Source organism: Trichomycterus rosablanca, chromosome 12, assembly GCF_030014385.1.
Source record: "Trichomycterus rosablanca isolate fTriRos1 chromosome 12, fTriRos1.hap1, whole genome shotgun sequence".
Taxonomy (NCBI): Eukaryota; Metazoa; Chordata; class Actinopteri; order Siluriformes; family Trichomycteridae; genus Trichomycterus; species Trichomycterus rosablanca.
Genome location: NC_085999.1, coordinates 3,213,273 through 3,238,425, shown reverse-complemented (window position 1 = coordinate 3,238,425; position 25,153 = coordinate 3,213,273). Strand labels below are relative to the sequence as shown.

The 25,153-nt window shown below is 41.5% G+C and overlaps 1 protein-coding gene across 1 annotated transcript in view; it reads left to right on the top strand.

Moving 5' to 3' along the window:
- The first annotated feature begins 207 nt into the window (after positions 1–207).
- Positions 208–25,153, top strand: part of lrp2a (low density lipoprotein receptor-related protein 2a) — a 100,907-nt gene continuing 75,961 nt past the window's right edge. Inside the window, exons 1-7 of the mRNA XM_063006649.1 lie at positions 208–264; positions 385–505; positions 19,201–19,314; positions 21,530–21,652; positions 21,879–21,995; positions 23,343–23,453; positions 24,969–25,082. Of these exons, the coding sequence (XP_062862719.1) occupies positions 208–264; positions 385–505; positions 19,201–19,314; positions 21,530–21,652; positions 21,879–21,995; positions 23,343–23,453; positions 24,969–25,082 (757 nt within the window). The remainder of the gene's footprint in view (positions 265–384; positions 506–19,200; positions 19,315–21,529; positions 21,653–21,878; positions 21,996–23,342; positions 23,454–24,968; positions 25,083–25,153) is intronic.

Below are 25,153 nucleotides of genomic sequence, written 5' to 3'. Positions count from 1 at the left end.
ACTGCATACAATACTGTATGTATTAGGGTACTGAAGCACTCAGTTACTCTCTATTTCCTAGGCTGCTCCTGTTAGGGGTCGACTATTTATCCGGGCTTGGGACCGGCGCTACAATGCACTGGTTTATGCATCCTAGCGGCCAGGTACCTATAGGTGTGTGTGTGTGTGTGTGTGCGTGCGTGTGTGTGCGTGCGTGCGTAAACAGGGATGGAGGGGGTCGTTTCTAAGCCTTTAGTGCACGCCCTCTTTCATCAGCCCGGGACGGTAGGTGGGTGTGGGTGTGTGAGTGAATGAGTGAAGGTCTGATAGTTGCAGCAGTAGCATCCTCCTCCTCCTCCTCCTCCTCCTCCTCCACCTCCTCCTGCTCCTGCTCTTGTGTATCAGTGCGCACGGAGCTCCGTCTGCCTGACCGGCTTCACGCGGAGCTGCATCACCATGCACCGAGCTCTGCTGCTCCAAACCACCGCGTTCTTCTCTCTCTGCTTCCTTCACTGCAATTCTCAGGGTAAGAGCAAACTGGTTCTCATCTAACCAGCTGTAAATGCTTCTTTATTTACCAGAACCTGCGAGACTGAAAAGTCTGAGCAAGTTTTAACTTTATATTTGTTATAAAATACCCGTTACACTAAAAGCTACGGTATACACTGTGCACTGTTCTGTGGTCAACTTTCATCAAGTAACCTATATGGCGTCACAAACCTAGAGGTTTTTTTTAATTATAAGCCTACTATATTAACCTCAAATAACTATTATTTAAGTGTTTATCTTAAAGTTTTGCCACTGTTTGCAGTTTCACTTTTTATGGATTGGTGCATAAATACCTAGTTTGTCACTACATATGATATTACTGCATTATTTATTTGTAAATGAAATTAGGGGCTTTAGTAAGCAAGATCAGTTTGTTACACACACACTAATTTATTCATTGTTCTTTTTACCACTGACTATACTCATCAGTCATGATAGATAGATAGATAGATAGATAGATAGATAGACAGACAGACAGACAGACAGACAGACAGACAGACAGACAGACAGACAGACAGACAGACAGAGATTTACATTTAGAAAGACGCTTTTATCCAAAGCGACTTACAGTCTAAGCAACTGAGGGTTAAGGGCCTTGCTCAAGGGCTCAACAGTGGCAACTTGGCTGTGGTAGGGTTTGAACCAGCGACCTTCTACTTTAGGTACTAGTCCAGTACCTTAACCACTAGGCTACAACTGCCCTATCTACATAGATAGAAGCATAGATAGACAGAAACAGAGATAGACAGACAGACAGGCAGATAGATAGATAGACAGACAGACAGACATGCAGATAGATAGACAGACAGACAGACAGATAGATAGAAAGATAGACAGACAGATAGAGAGATAGACAGACAGATAGATAGATAGACAGACAGAGAGATAGATAGACAGACAGACAGACAGACAGACAGAGAGATAGATAGACAGACAGACAGACATATAGATAGACAGAAATACAGACAGAGAGACAGACAGACAGACAGACCCCGCTAGAATCTTTCAGGTAGGAGTCCGGTGGTGGAGATTGTTTTGACAGGTAGAAGGTGAATAAACAAGAGTAATGTAACACCACATTCTAACACGGTGGGTCAGATTCATTGGGTGAAAAGCAGGAAACACCCTGGACAGGTTGCACTCATACTTTAGTCATTTTGGTGTCTCCAGATAGGATCACTAATCATTAAGGGATATGTATATGTAAACTATTTGCTTTAACTGTAATATCATTTCTGATTGAAATGAATACTGGAACTGGTAGTTTGCTTTGTGGTAGGAGCTCTTGTCTTGTCACATAGTTCGACTTATCTTATGCATTTATTCTCCCACCTGCTTTTAGACAGTACCTTTAATTTACTGGAATAAAAAGTAATGCATTCTAGATGTTCACATCAGTCATGTGTATACTGTATAAGTTAGGTTACATGGGGTAAACTTAATGCTTAATGCATTAACACATCATTGTGATGATACATAAACTAATTGTTGCATTTGCATGGGTAGGACATTAATTGCATTTAAAGCTCGTTTGTTCACTTTCTACCTGTCAAAATAACATCAACCACCATTTGACGTCTTATCCCAGACGTTAATCCACAGTCAACCTTTATAGAGCATGAGCGTTCTATTATTAGAGTTATTATAATAATACGTCATCTACTGTTGCTGTTGTTGTTTTTTGTTTTTTTGTTTACTTTGTACTACAGAATCAGCGTATGTTCTTGTATGCACGATACAGAGAACCCTAAACCTAGATGCACCGTGGCGGCACAGTGGCTAAGTGGGTAGCACTGTCACCTCACAGCAAGAAGGTCCTGGGTTCGACCCCCAGGTGGGGTGGTCCTGGTCCTTTCTGTGTGGAGTTTGCATGTTCTCCCCGTGTCTACGTGGGTTTCCTCCGGGTGCTCCGGTTTCCTCCCACAGTCCAAAGACGAGTGCAAGTGAGAGGAATTGGAGACACTAAATTGTCCACGACTGTGTTTGATATAACCTTGAGACGTGATGAATCTTGTGTAATGAGTAACTACCGTTCCTGTCATGAATGTAACCAAAAGTGTAAAACATGACGTTAAAATCCTAATACACAGATGAACAAACAAATCAGTAGTAAATGTCAGATGTATAGAACACTTTTTTAGAGTTTGACTATATAAAATGACGTAATGTTTAATCATCAGTTGTTGTTGTCGGGGGTGAGAAGATTAGCCGAATAAATAAGATTATGAATAAAATGAATCATTTAATCATGCAGTGAATTTAAATGTGTAATTTATTTGGAGCGGTTATAAGTAAGTCCCTACCTAATTCACGGCCATGAAAAATGCATCATGGACTGCGAAATGAGCCGCTTACTGTGTAATATGCAATTGACAGGAACGGTAGTTACTCATTACACAAGATATATCAGTTCACAAGGTTATATCGAACACAGTCATGGACGATATAGTGTCTCCAATTCACCTCACTTGCATGTCTTTGGACTGTGGGAGGAAACCGGAGCACCCGTAGGAAACCCACGCGGACATGCAAACTCCACACAGAAAGGACCCGGACCACCCCACCTGGGGATCGAACCCTAGACCTTATTGCTGTGAGGTGACAGTGCTACCCACCGAGCCACCGTGCAGCCCGTTTTATTTGTGTAACATGAGGCGGTCCAAGCAATCTTACAGTAATTAAGTCAGTGTAACAGACCTTTCTGTGGTGTAGTGTGCTGACAGCGTATTGAGTGCATTCTGTCACTTGGGGATTCCAGAGTCAAAGGAAAAGTGTGCTTCTCTACACACGTGATCATCTCTGTGTAGTCTGTGCCGCGATAGTTTGTCTACGTACAGTTTATTTCTTTGTTTATAAACTCAGCAAACTGTAAAGACGCTGTTACACTAGAAATGCTCAAGATGTCGAAGTGTAAAGCAGTTTAAAAACACGACTCGGGTAACTGAGTTTGGAAAACTCCCAGCCGATTATGAGGACGCAGAGCGGGGGGCGGCAAAACACAACTAAGCTGTGATGTGTATTGTAGCGTCCATTGATTCTATAGTTCAATTCATGAGTGTTACTTAATGACCGCCATGAAATGTAGCTCGGTGATTTTTGTAAAACGAGGTCCCTGAAATGAAGCACATTTCCCGGTGAATTATCAGAGCCCTGGATATAAGTGAGAGTTTGTGCGATTGCGTCATTTGGTTCACAGCGCTCCTCGTGCTCCTCTTAAACTCCTCGAGAACTTTTGCCTGTGCTTTGGCGTTGCTAGGTAACGGATGAAGCATGTGACCGACTAGCAGACGGTCTATCCACCCAGTGCTAACGCCACAAAGCTCATTCAAACTGTCTCTAAACTTTTAACCAGCACTAAAATACATGTAAATGATATTTCTAAGACATTTCTGTAACCAGATTACAATTTATTAGGTTTTACTCTCCACGTTAGCACCCTGAACATTGTGGTGCTACACGTTGCTGCAGCTCTCACATTGTAATCTGGTTCGTTTTTGCTTAGCTCTTAGTGTGTGTTTAAGCTCCTTAGTGCATCAGCCTGCTAATTACTGCTGCAGCTGCTGCTCATGCTGCCCGGTACACACCATGCTACAAACACAGGAATGAAAAACATGTATCATAATGCTCAGATATTTAAAACCTCTGGATAGATAGATGGATGGATGGATTGATGGATGGATGGATGGATGGATGGATAGATAGATCAGGGGTTTTCAAGGAGTACTTGTCTGGGGGGCCGCGAGCGGCTGACCGGGGGGGCGTGGCATGACGAGATTATTATTATGAACCGGTGGCGCACGAGATTGAGCGGTGGTTCATCAAGGGGAGGGGGGCCTGGCGGAGGATGCACCAGGCATCCGCAACTGAGCCGTGGTTCACCAAGGGGAGGGGGGGCATGGCGAAAGCCGTGCTTGGTATACGCGACTGAGTGCTGTTTCACCAAGGGGAGGGGGGCGCAAGTCGCGCTTGGTACACAAAGGGAGGCGCATGCCTAAAAAGGTTGAAAACCCCTGAGATAGATAGATAGATAGATAGATAGATAGATAGATAGATAGATAGATAGATAGATAGATAGATAGATAGATAGATTGATTGATTAGTGGTTGTGATATATTAGGCAGCAAGTGAACATTTTATCCTCAGAGTTGATGTTAAAAGCAGGAAAAATGGGCGAGCGTGAGGATCTGAGTGAGTTTGATGAGGGCCAAATTGTGATGGCTAGACGACTGGGTCAGAGCATCTCCAAAACTGCAGCTCTTGTGGGGTGTTTCCAGTCTGCAGTGATCAGTACCTATCAAAAGTGGTCCAAGGAAGGAACAGTGGTAAACCGGCGACAGGGTCATGGGCGGCCAAGTCTCATTGATGCACGTGGGGAGCGAAGGCTGGCCCGTGTGGTCCGATCCAACAGACGAGCTGCTGTAGCTCAAACTGCTGAAGAAGTTCATGCTGGTTCTGATAGAAAGGTGTCAGAATACACAGTGCAGCACAGTTGCAGGACTGTTTTGGCAGCAAAATGGGGACCAACACAAATACAAAGTAAAATACAAAGTACCTGCCCTCAATTACAATGACCTCTAATGAAGAATTTCATCTTTCATCACAACAATGATCCAAACCATACCTCCACATCACCAAAAGAATGGCTTTACTAGAACAAGGTCAATGTTTTAGAAAGGCTCGGCCACCGCTTCCAGACCTGAATCCAGTTGAAAATCTGTGGGGTGACCTGAAGAGGGCTGTGTAGAGGAGACGCCCTCACAGTCTAACAGATTAGGAAGCTCATTGTCATGATAATGAGACCGGTGTAAAATGACATGGTGCATTATTATACTGGATAAAGCCATCATAATATGGGTTAATACATAGATGCTTGTGGCCTTTAAATGATGCTTGATTGGTATTAGGATGTATATTAATATGATTAAATTACTCCAATCATATTAACGATTCCTCTTATTTAAGGTCCTACACCTGTCTAACACAGTGCTATGTGACTGTATGGGTACTGCACACAAGACAGTGGTATCCCAGTGGGTGGAGCTGTGGGTTACCAACTAGAAGGTTGTAGGTTTGAATCCTGGCTCTACCATGCACCCCTGCACTCTGACCCCAGGTTCCACAAAAACTGGGATATGCAAATAATGATTTTCATTGTACTGTACGTGTTCATATGTACATATGACAAATCCTAACAGACTTGGGTCTGATCCTGGTCTTCACTGTCTGTGACTTTTGTGATATCATCAATACTTTTGTGTGTGTTTTTTTCCCAAGTTACAGAGTATTTTTATACCTTTCAAAAACATGCGGAATATAGATTGGCTAATGCCTTTCGCCCAATGAATGTACTGCATTCCTGACCAGGATAAAGTGGTGGTGAATCAGACAGTAAATGAATGAATAACATAACATTCTGAGGTATTAGTAAGAATTCATGTTAGTCTTTATACGTGATGGATTGGTGCCCTGTTCAAGGTGTATTTCTGCCCTCTGCTGATTGTGAGCCTTATAAGGATGGATAAATGAAAATGTAGTTAGTAAAATTGACTGATAAATGATAAATTGATTGGACAGTTAAATTGTTTATCACATTTAAAATTTCATAAATACGAGGAATCTTCAAAAAGTTTCCGCACTTTTATATTGTGTTTATAAGCGGTGAGGCTGTAGTAGGAGGAGTAATCGGTCATGTCTGAGAGACTGAGAGACGCTTATAGTCCATCTGATTTCCACCTCTTTGGACGCTCAAAGAAGCTTTAAGGGGAAGAAGATTTTCATGTGATGATGATGTGAAAGCAGCCTCATTTGCCTCATTGTAATTTGTTTTTGAAATTAATAATAAATAGTGTTTAAAAAGGCCAGAAACTTTTTGAAGACCCTTGTACTATGGTCCTTAGAATGAAATCTAGATTGTGTGTATGTGCATAATACATTTTACACTGTGAGTAGAAAATTTAGACATTAGAAGCGAGTCAGAATGTGTCACTACATGACTTATTGGATTGGTGTTTCTAATCAGGATTCAAGGAAACAAACAAGATTCTATTTTACTACAGTGGTACTTTGAAACTCAGCGTTCCCTAAACTCAAAATCTTTGAAATCCAACGCCCTTCATCTAGAAATTTGTACCCTTAAACTCAACGTTTCCTTTAAACTCAACTGTATTTATTTAATTTCAAATTAACAATAACCAGCCACTTTGTTCAGCACTCGGCTTGAGCGGTAAAACGTCATTAGAGTGTGAATATGAGACGAATCTGCATTAGTGTAGAATAACCGTCAGATCCGGTCTGAAAGCTCCACGTGTATCTGTGTTTATCTGTATTTCCCCCCTGTTTCACTTCTAAACTTGTGTTACAGCTCGAGCTTCTGAGAAATTGTAAGATCAGCTTTTTATTTCAGTGTCAAAAACAACTCCATTATTTTACATGAGCCTAAAATACTGTATATGCAAGTCCACGGGACCATGGAACGCATTAACAGATTTCCCAAACATCCTTATGGGAAAAAATACCTTGAAACTCAACGTCTTTTAAACTCAACGCCCCTCCCAGAACCGACTGACGTCAAGTTTCAAGGTACTGCTGTACTGTTTGTGATTTAAAGCTGCGTTTCCCAAACTTTTTTGCACCATGCACCGGTTTCACATAACATATCATTTCACGGACCGGCAGGGGCGGGAGGATTTAATAATACTGCTCACAAACGGTGTAAAATGAGCTTTCTTCGCTCCCACCTAGGGGTGACAATAAGACAATAACACCCAAAGTAGAAGCAGTGAAAACTGCTTTTCTAGCGATCTCTAATTATTCACTCCTTCTGTGCGGCCCGGTAATAAATGACCCACGGAACGGTACCAGTCCACGGCCCGGTGGTTGGGGACCACTGATTTAAAGTTCAACTCGCAGCTCTGACTGACCATCTTAGAAGTGTGAGCAGGAATAAGTTGGTTTAATCCAGTTTTATGTAGCATGTGCTTGGTTCAGCTTGGTTTCTGTTACAGGTCGAAAGTCATGAGGGACACGACGATGCTGGTTTGTTCATTGACATTAATGAGTTATGTGTCACTTGTTAGAACCGGTCATGTGTGGTTTTCAGAGAGTTTGAGGTGTTTTGATGGACTTTAAGTTATTTAATGTTGATTATTGACTTGCTTACATAAAAGCCACTTGTTGCTGAATATTTACTCTTTCACTTGGTTAAATATTCTTGGCAGATTTGATGATGAAGGCGTTTTTGTAACTGGGTTAGTTTTTGTACTTACAAACAAGGTTATGAAAGTGTTGAATATATAAACTGTTAAATATCGTCAGCTATTATTTTGCTCTCGTCAGCATGTTTACGGGATTAATCAGATTCTTCTGTACAATACAAACTAATCACTGCTACTCATTGATGAAATAACAGTGTACAGTAACGATTAATTGAAACAGCACTTCAGTTTTTAGCTTAGTTTTTATTGCCTTATAAAGCCTTGTACCTGACAAAATACACTATATGGCCAAAAGTATGTGGACACCTGACCATGAACCTGTTAAAAATCACATTCAAAATGATGGGCATTAAAATGGGATTGGTCCCCTTGTTCATGTATTTTTATACCGATCAGCCATAACATTAAAACCACCTCCTGGTTTCTACACTCACTGTCCATTTTATCAGCTCCACTTACCATATAGAAGCACTTTGTAGTTCTACAATTACTGACTGTAGTCCATCTGTTTCTCTACATACCTTTTTAACCTGCTTTCACCCTGTTCATCAATGGTCAGGACCCTCACAGGACCACCACAGAGCAGGTATTATTTGGGTGGTGGATCATTCTCAGCACTGCAGTGACACTCACATGGTGGTGGTGTGTTAGTGTGTGTTGTGCTGGTATGAGTGGATCAGACACAGCAGCGCTGCTGGAGTTTTTAAACACCTCACTGTCACTGCTGGACTGAGAATAGTCCACCAACCAAAAAAATATCCAGCCAACAGCGCCCCGTGGGCAGTGTCCTGTGACCACTGATGAAGGTCTAGAAGATGACCGACTCAAACAGCAGCAATAGATGAGCGATCGTCTCTGACTTTACATCTACAAGATGGACCAACTAGGTCGGAGTGTCTAATAGAGTGGACGGTGAGTGGACACGGTATTTAAAAACTCCAGCAGCGCTGCTGTGTCTGATCCACTCATACCAGCACAACACACACTAACACACCACCATCATGTCAGTGTCACTGCAGTGCTGAGAATGATCCACCACCTAAATAATACCTGCTCTGTGGTGGTCCTGACCATTGAAGAACAGGGTGAAAGCAGGTTAAAAAGTATGTAGAGAAACAGATGGACTACAGTCAGTAATTGTAGAACTACAAAGGGCTTCTATATGGTAGGTGGAGCTGATAAAATGGACAGTGAGTGTAGAAACAAGGTGGTTTTAATGTTATGGCTATCTAGTGCATGTGTGTAAGTGTTTGTACTTATTGTTAGTTATTATTTTGCTCTTGTAAGCATGTTTAAGGGATTAATTTAGATTTTTTGTACCACACAAACTAATCACTTTTAATAGTAGATGAAATAACAATTTGAAGTAACAGTTAGTAGAAACGTGCCTTGCCATATGGTCAAAAGTATGTGGACACCTGAACATTAGCTTGTTAAACATCACATTCCAAATTGATGGGTCCATTCTGCGACCATATCAGGGTGATATTATCTGAAATGGCTTTTCAACAAGAGGTTGGATAAGAATGAATAGCTTGTGGGATGGGTTGGAGGTTAGGGCTCGGTTCTTTTCTGAGTTTCTTGTCACTAAACCTGTCTAATCACGTCTTTATGGACCTCGTTTTTACCTAAACTCGTGCCACAGAGTTAAAAAAAAACTTGTTAATTCGTTTTTCAGTGAGTTGCTGAAGAAACTAAACACAATCATTACACTTGACTACCATGTTCACATTCCCTAAACATCACATGACAAACCAGCAAATTATGTTAGCACAGTGGTGCAGCAGGTGGTGATGGTGGATGGTTTTGAGTTCTCATGTCTTCATGGGCTTACCTCTGGGTGATCTGGTGTAGATAAACTGACTACTTTTAATCACAGGCGGCACGGTAGCAAGAAGGTCCTGGGTTCGATTCCCAGGTGGGGCGGTCCAGTTCCTTTCTGTGTGGAGTTTTCATGTTCTCCCCGTGTCCACGTAGGTGTCCTCCCACAGTCCAAAGAAATTCAAGTGAGGTGAATTGGAGACACTAAATTTTCCATGACTGTGTTTGATATAACCTTGTGACCTGATGAATCTTGTGTAATGTGTAACTACCGTTCCTGTCACGAATGTAACCGAAGTGTAAAACATGACGTTAAAATCCTGTTAAACAAACAAACTTCCAATCACCCCTAGGTGTGAGTGAGCGTAAATGACTGTTTATCCTGGTAATTGATTAACACTCACAGAGCTTGGATCCTTCATACACCTAGTTGTCAGAAAAATAAACTACAATGAAGTGAAAACCAAGAAAACTATAATTATTTTGTTCATTGAAAAAAAAACTATTGAACAAACTCGTCCAGCTTTGCTTTTGTGAAAATAAATTTGTTTGTTTGTTTATTAGGATTTTAACGTCATGTTTTACACTTTGGTTACATTCATGACAGGAACGGTAGTTACTCATTACACAAGACTCATCAGGTCACAAGGTTATATCGAACACAGTCATGGACAATTTAGTGTCTCCAATTCACCTCACTTGCACGTCTTTGGACTGTGGGAGGAAACCGGAGCACCCGGAGGAAACTCACGCAGACACTGGGAGAACATGCAAACTCCACACAGAAAGGACCCGGACCGCCCCACCTGGGGATCGAACCCAGGACCTTCTTGCTGTGAGGTGACAGTGCTACACACTTAGCCACCGTGCCGCCCTGTGAAAATGAAACTGATATTCAGCAGCAATGGTTGCAACTGAACACTTTGATATTTTATATTATTTAATAATATTATTTGATATTCACCTTTTACATGAAAACATTTTAGCTGCTCTTCTATGTAGAGTTGCAATACATTAGAAACACTGTTTGTTTTCCCACTTCTTGCTTATTTCAGATCTTGCCACAGCATTTCTGTTAGATTCTAGTCAGGAGGCCACTCCAAAACTTTAATCCTGTTTATTGATTTTTTCCTATTTATTTTTAGCCATTCAGAAATGACCTTGCTATACAATCCAACTATGCCTCAGTTTTGGCTCGCAGGAATTTTCTAAAGAAGGAAGAATTTATTGTTTTTAACAACCATAAGCTGTTCAGATTCTGATTCTGATTCAGCAAAGAACCTAAACTTTAAATAAATTAGACAAATTAGATGAATATTTCAAAAATATTCCGCCTGGCTGTGTTCAGTTGGCTAAATTGAAGTAGAATATGTGACAGCTATGCAATAACAGACTACATTATTGCAATGTTTGGGTGTAATATTACTTTTATTACACTGATTTTTATAGTAATTCTAATTTCAAGGTTCTGAGTGGTCTAGCTTATCACATCAAACATGTTATAAAGGTGTAATGATCACTTTGTTTATGAGTTTGTATGTTGTGTTTGAGTATAAGATCTGTGTCCTGTCAGTCAACATCACAGTGACATGACAGGAGCGCTGGATTAGATCAGTCTGATTTGGCTTGGATTGGTCCTGTTACCAGTACTGGGTATCCTTACCTTATTAACAAAATAAGTTTGTCAGTCAGTTTCTGACACAGTTCTCTCGTCCATGTTTGTTGTATACACAGAGTACAACCCCTATTTGTCATATATAATGATTTTACATTATTAAACAATGTTATTACACAAATGGAACACTGGAACACTCTTATAATGTAATTGCCTACATATGGGGTCATTGTTTAGGGAATGATGACTTCCCCTGTTGAGACATTTTTGAGAAGAGCGGGGTCAAAGTGACGATCTTTGCTATGTTTTAAGATTAATATCCAGGTATAGAAACGCTTCAGTAGCGGTTAAGTTAATGCAACTTGTTAAATTAAATCTTTGTTTCTTAAATAAATGAAAATATTAAAGTGAAAGTTTGTTTTAACTCAGTACATATGAGTTGTTAATGATCTAAAGTCATTCTGAGTAAAAAAGTGCAGTAACAGGCAAGCACTATTATTGATTTCGTGATTTTTTAACAATCCATTTCATTTCAAGGTTGTTATTATTTATTTGTACCTTGGATGTTTCTATATTATTACATGATATTGTGTTAGATTTAGACTGACGTGTAGAACACTGGCCAAAACAGAGTTTCACCTCCCGTCTGCTTTCCATTTCTGCCGAGCCCCTTCTGTGTACCGAGTCCTTTCTCTGTAACTCAGCGTAGCTGTGAGAGCCAAAGTCAGTTGTTAAGCAATTGACTTCATTCGGCCACGTCCATTTCCATATGAAATGGGTGGCAGCCCTCTGCTCTGACAGCAAGGCTGGCCCAGGCGCTTGTTCCTGCCCATCCATTCCCCCACCGCATTCGCACCAAAACAAGGCGGCATTGATGAAAGAGGCAGCACCTCTCCCATGGCCTCCACGAGCCTAGAGAGAGATGTTTCGGGATATATCGGCTGGCGAGTTCCATCGTAGTTTATGGATAAAAGGATGCACGAGGGCGGGCGGAGTGGGTCTTTGTTTGGCTGCCTTTTTTTTGCAGGAATCTCTACTGTATTTCTACATTTTACTATCCATCTCCCTGGGATTCTTTGGTGTGCTGACACTGTCGGTTATGGGGCTGCAGGCCAGCCAGCCGGCCCATTGTGCCATTGTGGTCTCCCAGTGGGGTCTAAGCCTTTGGGAGGCTTCATTCTAATGAAAATTCCTCCACTGTTGCCCTTTGTGGGGTGGTGGTGGGATGCCCCCCTTATCTTTTCCCTTTCGATAATGTTGGAGATTCTTGCCTACTGTGGGTTTAACTTGGCTAATTAGAAAAGACATGGTCCAGGAGATGGAAGAGGGGGGTAAAAAAGAGAAAACACTAAACCAACAAAACAGCTCAAGCTAAGGCATTAATGAAGGGCAACAAAAAGCACAAAACCTTCGACTGGAACAATTTCATTTGCATAATACAAGCCATTCTGCTCTCAATGGCCAGCGAGACTGTCATGTTGGAGTTTACTCGCATTGTTCCCTTTCAAACTGCCCGAGTTCCATTTTATTCTTGAATTAAGATGTCAAAATAAAATCCTTAAGGACTTCTCGGAAAAGAACCGGGGTGACTAAGTAAAGAGTTAATTTTCCTTGGTAACAGGATCGTACTGCACTTTTCTGTCACCTTTCTCAAAACGAATAATGTCAGGAAACACTGGGATTGTTTTGAAGGCCAAAGTAAAAAGGGTTCTTGTTCTTTTTGGTCAAAAATGTTAATAAATTTATATTTTAAAAATCTATTGTTAAGTGGGATCTGTTTAATGGTCCGCAAGTTTCATATTTAATGCTATTAATGTACTTAAAATTTCACCCTACATTAGAAATAAACTAAATTATCATATTTTACCCTAATGAGAAACATCTAGCTAAAGCTTTCTAATTAATCGTCCATGGGCTGATGCTCCAACATTCCTGGCAGGATGGTTAAATCCAGTCGTGTAGCTTGTGTTAGCGAGCGTGTCCCGCTCTGCCAATGCCGTGTGTGCCAGTCGTCTACCTGTGTGTTACACGCTGCCGAAACCTCCGGGATCACGTCCCCCTAACAAAGAGCGGCTTTGAGTGAGCACAGGAGCGGTTTTATCATTAGTAAACTGAGCAGGAAAAAGGCTGGCGTCCCAATTGGCTGCTGGACGAGTTAATTGGAAGTCCATTTGGCTGGCACGCTTGGAAAGTGCTGGGTCTGGCCTGGTCTTGTTAATGCGAGTCAGGACCTGTAGATTTAGGGAATTCTTTCATGCTTTTAGTGCTGCAGCCCGAGCACCGGCCACACACTGTTAGCGTGGCATCCAATCTGTCTTTACGGAAAGGAGGTGATAAACCACTCAGCTCAGTCACGCATGATAGACACGGTATGTAGAGTTGTTACACCATCCCACAGGCCATACAGGGCAGAGACTTTCAGCTCATTTGGATTGGATCTTTCAAACAGAGACCTGTAACATCAAAACTAGTTATCAAATAGATATTTCACTAACAGATTTAAAAGAACTCTGATTAAACATGTCCTTTTTGGCTTTTTTTTATTACAATTTAGTTTTTTAGCTACTGACTGTGCATAATTTCATGAATGGTAGAAGTTTTTTTTGTGGTACAGGAGTCATAGACAGTCCCTATTATCTTGTATGACTCTTTGAGAGAGCAGGATTAGCTGCTGATTCTGAATCACGCTGTGTCATTTATTAGTCACTGATTTCTTACAAAATATTTTTGTACAAACTAAGGTGCTGGGAAAATGCAGATAGACCAGTTTTTCAATACAGTACATGATAAGGACGTCACTGTTAAGGCACAAGTGTCCTAAAGCTACAAGATAATCATAAACTAAAAGAGTCAGCACTGTTTCTTAAGGTTCATGCAATAATTTAACGTAACGTTTTTGGGCTTAATGCAGAGATGTTCACAAGTCACAAAATAGGAGTCTGAGTCGAGTCACGAGTCAATATAATATAAACAAAACATATATTGGAAATGTAGCGTAGAAATAAACAAATAATCTGTAAGTTCAGATAAAAACAACAACAGATTAGCGAGTGTATTTTGCTGTTTTACTTCGTGCCTTTACTTTCCTAGGTACCAGTTAAAAGCTTAAACTGACGTTTTGTTTTCATTGCAAAATAAAAGCACGATAAATCAGGCTCAGCGGCCCAATTCCCAAACACAGCAAAAAATCCATAACCGCTGCTTACCTTAGCTTGTTCCAGATGCTATTAAATTTATAAGCGTGTGTCCCATTAGGAATAGAATCCGTTATTTTGTAAATGTGCTTATAATTAAAAACCTCCAAACTTTTCCCGGTTGTGAAGTAAAACAGGAACTCGTTAGAAAGCCGATCGAGCGTTTCATTACCACGTCATCTGTGTGACGCTGCAAACCAAATAAATACAAATAACAGCATTTCTTACTAAAAATTACAGTCAGAAGGTCTGATTGGTTCAGAAAGCGGTTCTTTCAATCATTAGCGCCAATTCTGTAGGAGCGTTCCATTCACATTATCTGTTACTGTGAAGTGCACTACGTAGGGTATTACAACATTTTAAGTAGGGAGCCAGAAGCTGGCTGGAACATTTACCCATTGCGTGCGTTGCTGGTTAAGATTGCCGGAGCTTTATTAGAGAGCAGAAAATCACGTGATCAGAATGATGTCGGATCATACACATATATAATTGTCACACGTAACTAATGTTGCTGACTTTTGTTCTCCACAAGTTAATTTTTGCAAGTCACGAGTCGAGTCATTTGAAACGAGTCCGAGTCGAGTCTGAAGTTTCTGTGTGTGCGACTCACAGACCCGAGTCCCCATCTCTGGCTTAATGTTACAAAAAACTTGCTGTACTTGGCTGAACATGGAGAACTGGATCAATGACTGATCTGGGATATAAATGGAGATTTTTTAAAGTTTTTTTCAGGTTTTTAAGTAGTGTACGTAGTCATGGGCTTGTGCTGATTATAAAAGATGTAATGGCGGGTAGCATCTCATCACTGAGGTGCCAAGGATAGCCCTGCATCTGCATGAACTAAAAGTGAACCCAATTTGCAGGATGCAAAATAAAGAGATAAAAATAATGGGGAATAAGTAACAAAAGAAAGAACTGCTGCAACAACATATCAAACCCATCCAAAAAGAAAGGAAATTCTGAAGAAGCCAGGGGCAGCAATGCATAAGTGGCGACCCACCCCACTAGCTGGCACAGCCTGCGCTGTCTGCTCCAGAAAAGGGCCATCACGTTAACTTTAATGCATCTGCCTTGTTCAGGGCGCCCAATAAGTACTGTGACACCAGCTGAGTTCACAGAAATAGATAAATTGATACGCTAGCAAAAGATTAGACCAGACCGAACCCAGCATCACAGTTTCAAGAGAATAGCAGGTTGCCAAAAGAGGAGCCAGCAAATCTGTGAGGAAGAAACCGCGATAAATAGAAACACTTCCGTCTGGAGCGAATTAGGAGGAGCTGACGTGTCAATCATCTGCACCTTCATGCCTATCTTCTGGTCAAATTTGGAAAAACAGAAGGACATGATTTTAAAACCAAGTTATGCCATCTTTCTCCGTGGCAGCTAAACTAGTTGTAAGAGATGAACTAACTTTTAAACAATAAATAGAGATTAGATTGTTTTTAACATTAAGAGGCCATATAGTACAACTCCATATTAAGCATTGTTCTCTTTACCATTAATATTTCATCTTATACTATTTCCAGAGTGTTTTTGTGGCATGATACATATTTTACTTTGTGGCTGTATATCTGAATTTTTGGTTTAGATATTTACTGTTACTGACCATGATTAAACACTCTTCTGGAAAGTGCTGAGACAGGTTGGCTTTGTTAAAGTCCTGAATATTTCTGAACTCGAGTCATTCGTCATTTCCTCAGTGCTTTGTACATAAGTTTACTACAACATTGAGACAGTAAGCCGTGTCAGCTGAAAGGTTTACCTTTGGAGGGGATTTTCCGGCTAAGTTGCTGGGAGGCTAAATGTCAAACGCTGACCTCACAGCGTAGCCTTTTTCTAAGTGTTTCTCTCTGGCTGCTCTAAAACACACTCGAGCTCGTTCTTCTTCAGTTCCATGAACAGCAGGTTTCAGTGTGGTGGTTTGTTTAGATCCTATAATGCGCTTCATTTACATTTTCAGCATTTAGCAGACGCTTTTATCCAAAGCGACTTACACAGTGAGCGGAACACAATGAGCAATTGAGGGTTAAGGGCCTTGCTCAGGGACCCAACAGTGGCAACTTGGTGGTGGCGGGGCTTGAACCGGCAACCTTCTCTTTACTAGTCCAGTTCCTTAACCACTGAGCTATCACTGGCTTCATGTTATTTAGATAAAGAATCATTGTTTTAATAATGAACATGCATTTAGAGCTAAAACATCTTAAGTATTATGAGAACCTCCTGATAGCTTTATACACGCTTACAAGCAATATCTTAATGTATTTATATTTACAAAATATAGTGAAGTTCATGGAAGCAGCACAGTGGCAAAGTGGGTAGCACTGTCGCCTCACAGCAAAAAAAAAATCCTTTGTTCGATCACCAGGTGGGGCGGTCCGGGTCCTTTCTGTGTGGAGTTTGCATGTTCCCCTCGTGTCCGCGTGGGTTTCCTCCGGGTGCTCCGGTTTCCTCCCAGTCCAAAAACATGCCATCAGGCTAATTGAATTGAATTGTCCTATAGGTACCCGGCTGCTAGGATGCACAAACCAGTGCATTGTAGTGCCGGTCCCAAGCCTGGATAAACAGGGAGGGTCGTGTCAGGAAGGGCATCCGGTGTAAAAACTGTGCCAAATCAATAATGCGGATCTCGATCCCTAACGGGAGCAGCTGAGGAAATAGAGAGTGAAGATAATCACGGGAACATTGGAAACCTTTAAAATCAGTAAAAAGAAACAAGTACATCAGTCATTTGCACCTCCATGCCAGGCATAAATGGCATTGCAGATGGGCATGATTCTGTAACTTGTGCCCCTGCCTATCTCCACGCCAGGTGGGCCTGTTAAATCATGAACATGATAATTGTCTCAAAGATATAGTATTTTCAAAATCTTAAATATAATGATGTACAAACCTGCAGAGGAACCAGACTAAATAACAATCACAAAAATCCATGTACAGAAGACCGCTATAGTTATAATACAGCATCAGACGTCAACACCCTATTAAAATTGCTGCTTCCGTTTATTATGTTAATTTTTTAATGCAATTTGTATTTGACCAGAGGTAAAGAAAGCATTTTAGGAGTAAGCACTGATAAGACACTATCACTCGCTAACCCCAGGCTTGACCCACCTCTCTCCACCTTGCATCTAACATCAGCTTTAGGAATTTGGGTGTAAGGGCAGTGGTACCACCCTGTACCACTATTCATCCTAATTACAATTTCTGACAAGGAGCAGCGTTCACCATTAATCAGCATGTCATTAAAGACAATCAGAATTGCGCTTGGCATTTTATCTGGCGGTTCTGATGGAGAGCTCCTCCGCTGAACTGCGCCGCCCCAGCCGATATCTCGCAGAGCCTAGCGGGGAAGGTAGAGGGGTGGTACCTTATCTCTCGAGATGCCACTCACAGCCCAGATCAAAAGCAGGGATCGGGGAGAAAGCGGTCGGGGTTGTGTAAGTGTTGGTGGGTCGGCTGGCACGCATTGCTCTGCTGCCTGTCAATGCTCTTAGGTTGGTGCTTCATCAGTGGTGACCCCCACTTTTACACGCACTTTAAAAGCGTTCCTGTGTTTTTGTAAGAGGAGTGAGGAGTGCTATTCATTTTCTAAATGTTTGATGATGGGCAGGATGTGCTGATTACGTCGGCTTACTGTGGCTACCACAGAAGTTGCCTTTAAATGCAAAATCTATCTTAGTTTTACATCTTATTGTTATTAAGAATAATGTTTTGTTTTTTTAATTAGTGTACATGTGTATAAATGTAGTATATTATATACACTGATCAGCCATAACATTGAACCACCTCCTAGTTTCTACACTCACTGTCCATTTTATCAGCGCCACTTACCATATAGAAGCACTTTGTAGTTCTACAATTACTGACTGTAGTCCATTTGTTTCTCTGCATGCTTTGTTAGCCCCCTTTCATGCTGTTCTTCAATGGTCAGGACCCCCACAGAGCAGGTATTATTTAGGTGGTGGATCATTCTCAGCACTGCAGTGACACTGACATGGTGGTGGTGTGTTAGTGTGTATTGTGCTGGTATGAGTGGATCAGACACAGCAGCGCTGCTGGAGTTTTTAAACACCTCACCGTCACTGCTGGACTGAGAATAGTCCACCAACCTAAAATATCCAGCCAAGAGCGTCCCGTGGGCAGATGACCGACTCAAACAGCAGCAATAGATGAGCGATCGTCTCTGACTATACATCTACAAGGTGGACCAACCAGGTAGGAGTGTCTAATAGAGTGGACAGTGAGTGGACACGGTATTTAAAAACTCCAGCAGCGTTGCTGTGTCTGATCCACTCATAGCAGCACAACACACACTAACACACCACCACCATGTCAGTGTCACTGCAGTGCTGAGAATGATCCACCACCTAAATAATACCTGCTCTGTGGGGGTCCTGACCATTGAAGAACAACATGAAATGGGACTAACAAAGCATGCAGAGAAACAGATGGACTACAGTCAGTAATTGTAAAACTACAAAGTGCTTCTATATGGTAAGTGGAGTGTAGAAACAAGGAGGTGGTTTTAATGTTATGGCTGATCAGTGTATGCAGATGTGTTTGATACATTGTGTGTTGACACATTTAGCTCAACAAAAGTATCAAAATGATCCAGAAATTGTGCGCTAGTGTCCAATTTGCTGGTCGGTAATAGATGACATGGTTTTCATGTTCTTTGACATCAGTGAGCCTTGACCTCCCAATGACCTGTTAATGGTTCGTGAGATGTCACCTCAGACCATTGTTGGTCGGTACCTACCACAACGATCTGACTGTGACTTAAATAATTATTATGAATAAGCATTACATATATTGTTTGTCTTTGTAGGTTCAAGTTGTACGGTTGACCAGTTCCGCTGTGGTACAGGGAGGTGCATACCAGCAGGCTGGCACTGTGATGGCACCGCAGACTGCACGGATGATTCGGATGAGAGCGACTGTCGTAAGTAACGATGTTATTACACTATTTCAGTGTTTGAGATCTAGTGTTTTATTTCCATTAGGATTTTCTGACTGAATTATAATGTTCTGAATGGGCTGCCTAGGTGTGTTAGATAGTGTTGTAGAGTATTGCATAGAGAAAAAAAGGTATGGAGTACACTATATGGAAAAAAAGTATTGGGACACCCCTTCTAATGATTTATTTATTAGGATTTTAACATCATGTTTTACACTTTTGGTTACATTCATGACAGGACAGTTAATTACACAAGATTAATCAGTTCATGTTTAATATCAAACACAGTCATGGACAATTTAGTGTCTCCAATTCACCTCACTTGTACGTCTTTGGACTGTGGGGGGAAACTGGGGAGAACATACAAACTACACAGAATGGACCCAAACCACTCCACCTGGAAATCAAACCCAGTACCTTCTTGCTGTGAGGCGACAGTGCTACCCACTGAGCCATCGTGCCGCCCCAGTGGCTGTTTGTTCTAGCTAAAAATATCACATAGCGGTCACTTCCCTTTTAATACCATTTGTTTTTGGAATGGGACGTCCAGCAATCTCACAGTCATGTGTCCAAATACTTTTGGCCATATGGTGTATCTTATCTAGGGCTGGGTGCTATTACAACATATCATACACATATACAATACTTTGCTTTTGCTGAAGTATTAATGTTACTACAAACTCTTACATTTGTTCATTGACTTACACTCAGGGGGAAATAATAGCACCAAATTTCTCTTGAGTAAACCCATGCATGCATAGGAATAACATGCATAAATCTACAAACAGAAACAGAACATGAAGATCAAACCTAGATCCCAGGGTCCATGTTGCTCTGCGGCATCCACTCCACCACCTGAACCACAGGATCATGCAGATGGAACAAGGGCTTAGGTCTTTGATCAAATCATTTTTGCTTGATGCTGCACAGCAACATGGATCCTGAGGACCTGGGGTTTGGTACCTATTCTTCAGTCATTTCCTCACTTAGTCCTTGTGGGTTGCCTCTGGGTCGTCTGCATTTAGCCAGGTCTTAAAAACATGCAGAAGGTTGATTGGCTGCTGTAAATTCACATGTGAATGTGTGAGTCACACCGTGGTGGACTGGCACCCTGTTCAGAGTTTAATCCTGCCATGTGTTTCAGGATTACACCAGATTTACTTTCGTTCATTCAATTATTTTCGTGTTTTACCGTGGCTTTATCCTGGTCAGGGGAGCACTGGGCACAAAGCAGTAACACACCCTGGTTCCGAGCAGTGACGGGCTATAGTAATGTATCACTGCGCCTCCTGAGCCCCCTTATATGGATTTAAAATGTTAAATATAGACGCCCAGGTGGCGCAGCAGGATATTCTGCTATTCCAGTTCTAATCTCAACTCTGCTACCAGTCGGCTGTGTGCCATCTGGAGGGCACAATTGGCCACCGAGTCTGCTGGGTGGGAAAACGCCGGACTAAGTGGGTGGGGTCTTCAAACGCTGTGTAAGGTCCCTGGTTAGCTGACCGAAGCAGGGCGAAAAAGAAGGGGTCTGCAAGGACTGTGCACACATCGGAGCAGGCAAATATACCCTCCTTGTATACCCCAGCGGGATCCTCAGCAGCGGATCGGGAGCAAAAGGGACAAAATTTGTTACACAGGGTCGGCGACGTGGCTCGGTAGGTAGCACAGTCGCCTCACAGCGAGAAGGTCCTGAATTAGAGTCTCAGGTGAAGCATGTTCAGGTCCTTTCTGGTGTTCCTTCAGGCCTGTGTGGTGTTCCTTCAGGTGTTCTGGTTTCCCCAACACAGTCCAAAGACGTGCACTCAGGCTATTTGGAGATACTAATACTTTGCCCTAGGTATGAGTGGTATGACTGTCCGGGGTGTTTCCTACTTTTCGCCCAGTGCATCGTACTCACCACGACCCTGAATAGGATAAAGTGGTGGCAAAGCAGGCAGTGAATAAATTAATGATTTAAGTCAAGTCAAGTCAAATTTATTTATATAGCGCTTTTTATAATTAACATTGTCTCAAAGCAACTTTACAGACTCCAGGACCAACAGGGAGAGCGAGCAGGTAACACAGTCAGGATTGAAATAATATTTGTGACTTATTTTTCCACATATTTGTACTTAGCTCTACATAAAGCTCTAATATTTGCACGTGCTAGTCTACATTTCCACCTCTGAGTGAATTAATCGTGCTCATTATGCTTCCTCAGCACAAACAACCTGCGAGATGGGTCAGTTTCAGTGTCTGAGTGATGGCGAGTGTATTCCACTTCACTGGCTGTGTGATGATGAGGAGGACTGTGAGGACGGCTCGGATGAAAGGCAGCTCTGTCGTACGTCGTCTTTCTCTCTCTCTTATAAATGTACACACACGTACTTTCTTTCATGGAGGTAAAACCTGATAGCTTTGTGTGGGGGCTAATAAATAAGGAGATAACACATAAGATGTCCTGGTTTTACCTGCACGTGTTTTTAAAATTGAAACCTTACCTTATGTACACCGAGGACCACCCGGATAATATCTATATATTAAACCTTTCTCTCTTGACCTTTGTGTAGCTGGCAGGACTTGTTCCAGTGCGCAGTTCAGCTGCACAAACGGAGCCTGCATACCAGCCGAGTACAGGTGTGACCACATACCCGACTGTCCGGACGAGGCGGATGAGAGACACTGCCGTAAGTCCACTTTCTGTGCTCACTCGTGTGTGGACTCTTGGAGGATGACCGCGTCTCCGTCATCTCAGGCTTCTGTGGCATTTTAATCAATATGTAAGATTAAGAGGCTCGATGACTGACGGATATAGTCAGAAATTCCTGGGTGGATTAGGATTCAGTCACTAGTCTGAAATTCCGAGCACACACGACTGCGCAGTGCTTATCTAAAGTCGTGTGTATCATATTAAAATATAAAATAAAGATGTTTCACTAAAATAAAATAGCGAATAGAGAATATTGATACTGTTGTCTGATTCCTTTCAAGGTTTCTGGCTTGTAATATTTAGGGAGTTTTTATTTGCCTCGGTTGCCCTTGGCTTGTTACTACTTTCACATAGTGTCTGCTATGCTAATCATGACTTTTTTTATACACTGATCAGTCATAACATTAAAACCACCTCCTTGTTTCTACACTCCACTTACCATATAGAAGCACTTTGTAGTTCCACAATTACTGACTGTAGTCCATCTGTTTCTCTACATACTGTTTTAGCCTGCTTTCACCCTGTTCTTCAATGGTCAGGACCCCCACAGGAGCAGGTATTATTTAGGTGGTGGATGATTCTCAGCACTGCAGTGACACTGACATGGTGGTGGTGTGTTAGTGTGTGTTGTGCTGGAGTTTTTAAATATCGTGTCAACTCACTGTCCACTCTGTTAGACACTCCTACCTAGTTGGTCCACCTTGTAGATGTAAAGTCAGAGACGATCGCTTATCTATTGCTGCTGTTTGAGTCGGTCATCTTCTAGACAGTGAGGTGTTTAAAAACTCCAGCAGCGCTGCTGTGTCTGATCCACTCATACCAGCACAACACACACTAACACACCACCACCATGTCAGTGTCACTGCAGTGCTGAGAATCATCCACCACCCAAATAATACCTGCTCTGTAGTGGTCCTGGGAGAGTCCTGACCATTGAAGAACAGCATGAAAGGGGGTAACAAAGCATGCAGAGAAACAAATGGACTACAGTCAGTAACTGTAGAACTACAAAGTTCTTCTATATGGTAAGTGGAGCTGATAACATGGACAGTGAGTGTAGAAACAAGGAGGTGGTCATAATGTTATGCCTAATCGGTGTAGTTTTATTGTGTTAATTTTATGTCTGATACTAAAAACCCCTCTTGTTTTGCAGTGTGTATCTAAAGTCGTGTGTATTATAATAAAACAATGATGTTTCACTTGTTACATAGACCTTAATGGTGTCCTGTTGTGTCTGAATTCTTCCTTCCAGGCTTTTCACTTCACTACGTTTGAATAAATGGATTAAATAAGTGATACTTAGACTTTCTCTTTTAATATCTAGAATATCCAGAGTGTTCAGAGCTGAGGTGTGCGAGTGGTGCGTGCTATAACACCAGTCAGCGCTGTGATCAGGTCCTGAACTGCCGGGACGGCTCTGACGAGGCAAACTGCAGTAAGTGGAACACACACTTTCCACACACACACACACACACACACTCCTCAATACACACCTGAGCAGAGGTCAGGGATGAGTCCAGAATATTCTAACACTTGTTTTAAGTGACGCTGAACTCAAATATACAAAAATATATTCATCATTAAAACCTTTTTGATAGAATCTGAATAATGGTGATTATTTTATCATGTTTTGGGGTTGATTTATTAATCAGAACAAACGTTGCACACACAAAAAAAATGACATGCAAGTCATTATTAGATGAATATTAACTTTTAAATCTTTTACCCATGATTTTGGCAAGACTTGTACTCATAATTTATGATCCGCTGCTGAATTCACACTTCGACTCTGTCAAGCACTAACAGTTGGAACTGAACCTGTCCAGTTAGTCGAGTTGGGATTTAACTACAATACTAATTGTGTGCTTGTTACCTACATTAGATCAAAATGAGCACAGTCTACTTTTATATTTAGCCACTGTTAAATAAACCACTTGGATTTTCACCAATTTTGTCATTTTAAAATTGCTATGCTAATACGCTCTAGTTGTCTGTGTAATCTGCATTTGAATTATGTTGAGGCTAAAGCTAAAAGGCTAAGTCTGATTATACACTGTTTAGTACATTATAGTACTTATGAACCACGTGTAGTGCACTGAATCGACATATTAGTTAGTTTAGTTTAAGTGTAAATGGTTTGGACCAAAGATATATGGACGTCTGATACTATGAGATGGCAAATGGACAGAGGGTTTTAATTTATATATATTATATATTATTTATATATACACCGATCGGCCATAACATTAAAACCACCTCCTTGTTAAAACCACACTCACTGTCCATTTTATCAGCTCCACTTACCATATAGAAGCACTTTGTAGTTCTACAATTACTGACTGTAGTCCATCTGTTTCTCTACATGCTTTGTTAGCCCCCTTTCATGCTGTTCTTCAATGGTTAGGTGGTGGGTCATTCTCCGCACTGCAGTGACACTGACATGGTGGTGGTGTGTTAGTGTGAGTTGTGCTGGCATGAGTGGATCAGACACAGCAGCGCTGCTGGAGTTTTTAAATACCGTGTCCACTTACTGTCCACTCTATAAGACACTCCTACCTAGTTGGTCCACCTTGTAGATGTAAAGTCAGAGACGATCGCTCATCTATTGCTGCTGTTTGAGTCGGTCATCTTCTGGACTTTCATCAGTGGTCACAGGACGCTGCCCACAGGGCAGGATATATATCATTGTTGATGTATTCTGGCATTTTAATAAGAATAAAGATGTATTGATGGCATGTTGTTTTTACCCATCATAATTAACTAGTAATTATTTAGAAAAACATATTTTATTTTTGATGTTTCAAAACAATTGGAGACTTTTTTAATCAATGAGAGTAAAAAATGACATTTACAGAAATACATTTGTCAGATTTTAAAGAACATACTGTAATGTAAAGTCTACATTTTACATATACTGTTCACATAATGCATGTTTTATGTTTTTTTGCAGCACGGCGGTGCACTAGTGGTCAGTTCCAGTGCAGTAATGGAGAGTGCATTCCACGAGGTTACATGTGTGATCACGATGACGACTGTGGGGATCAAAGTGATGAACAGAACTGCAGTGCGTGACTTTTTCACTACGTTTTTTAATTCTTCACTGCTCTGTTTATTTACTCTGTTGTGATGGTGTTT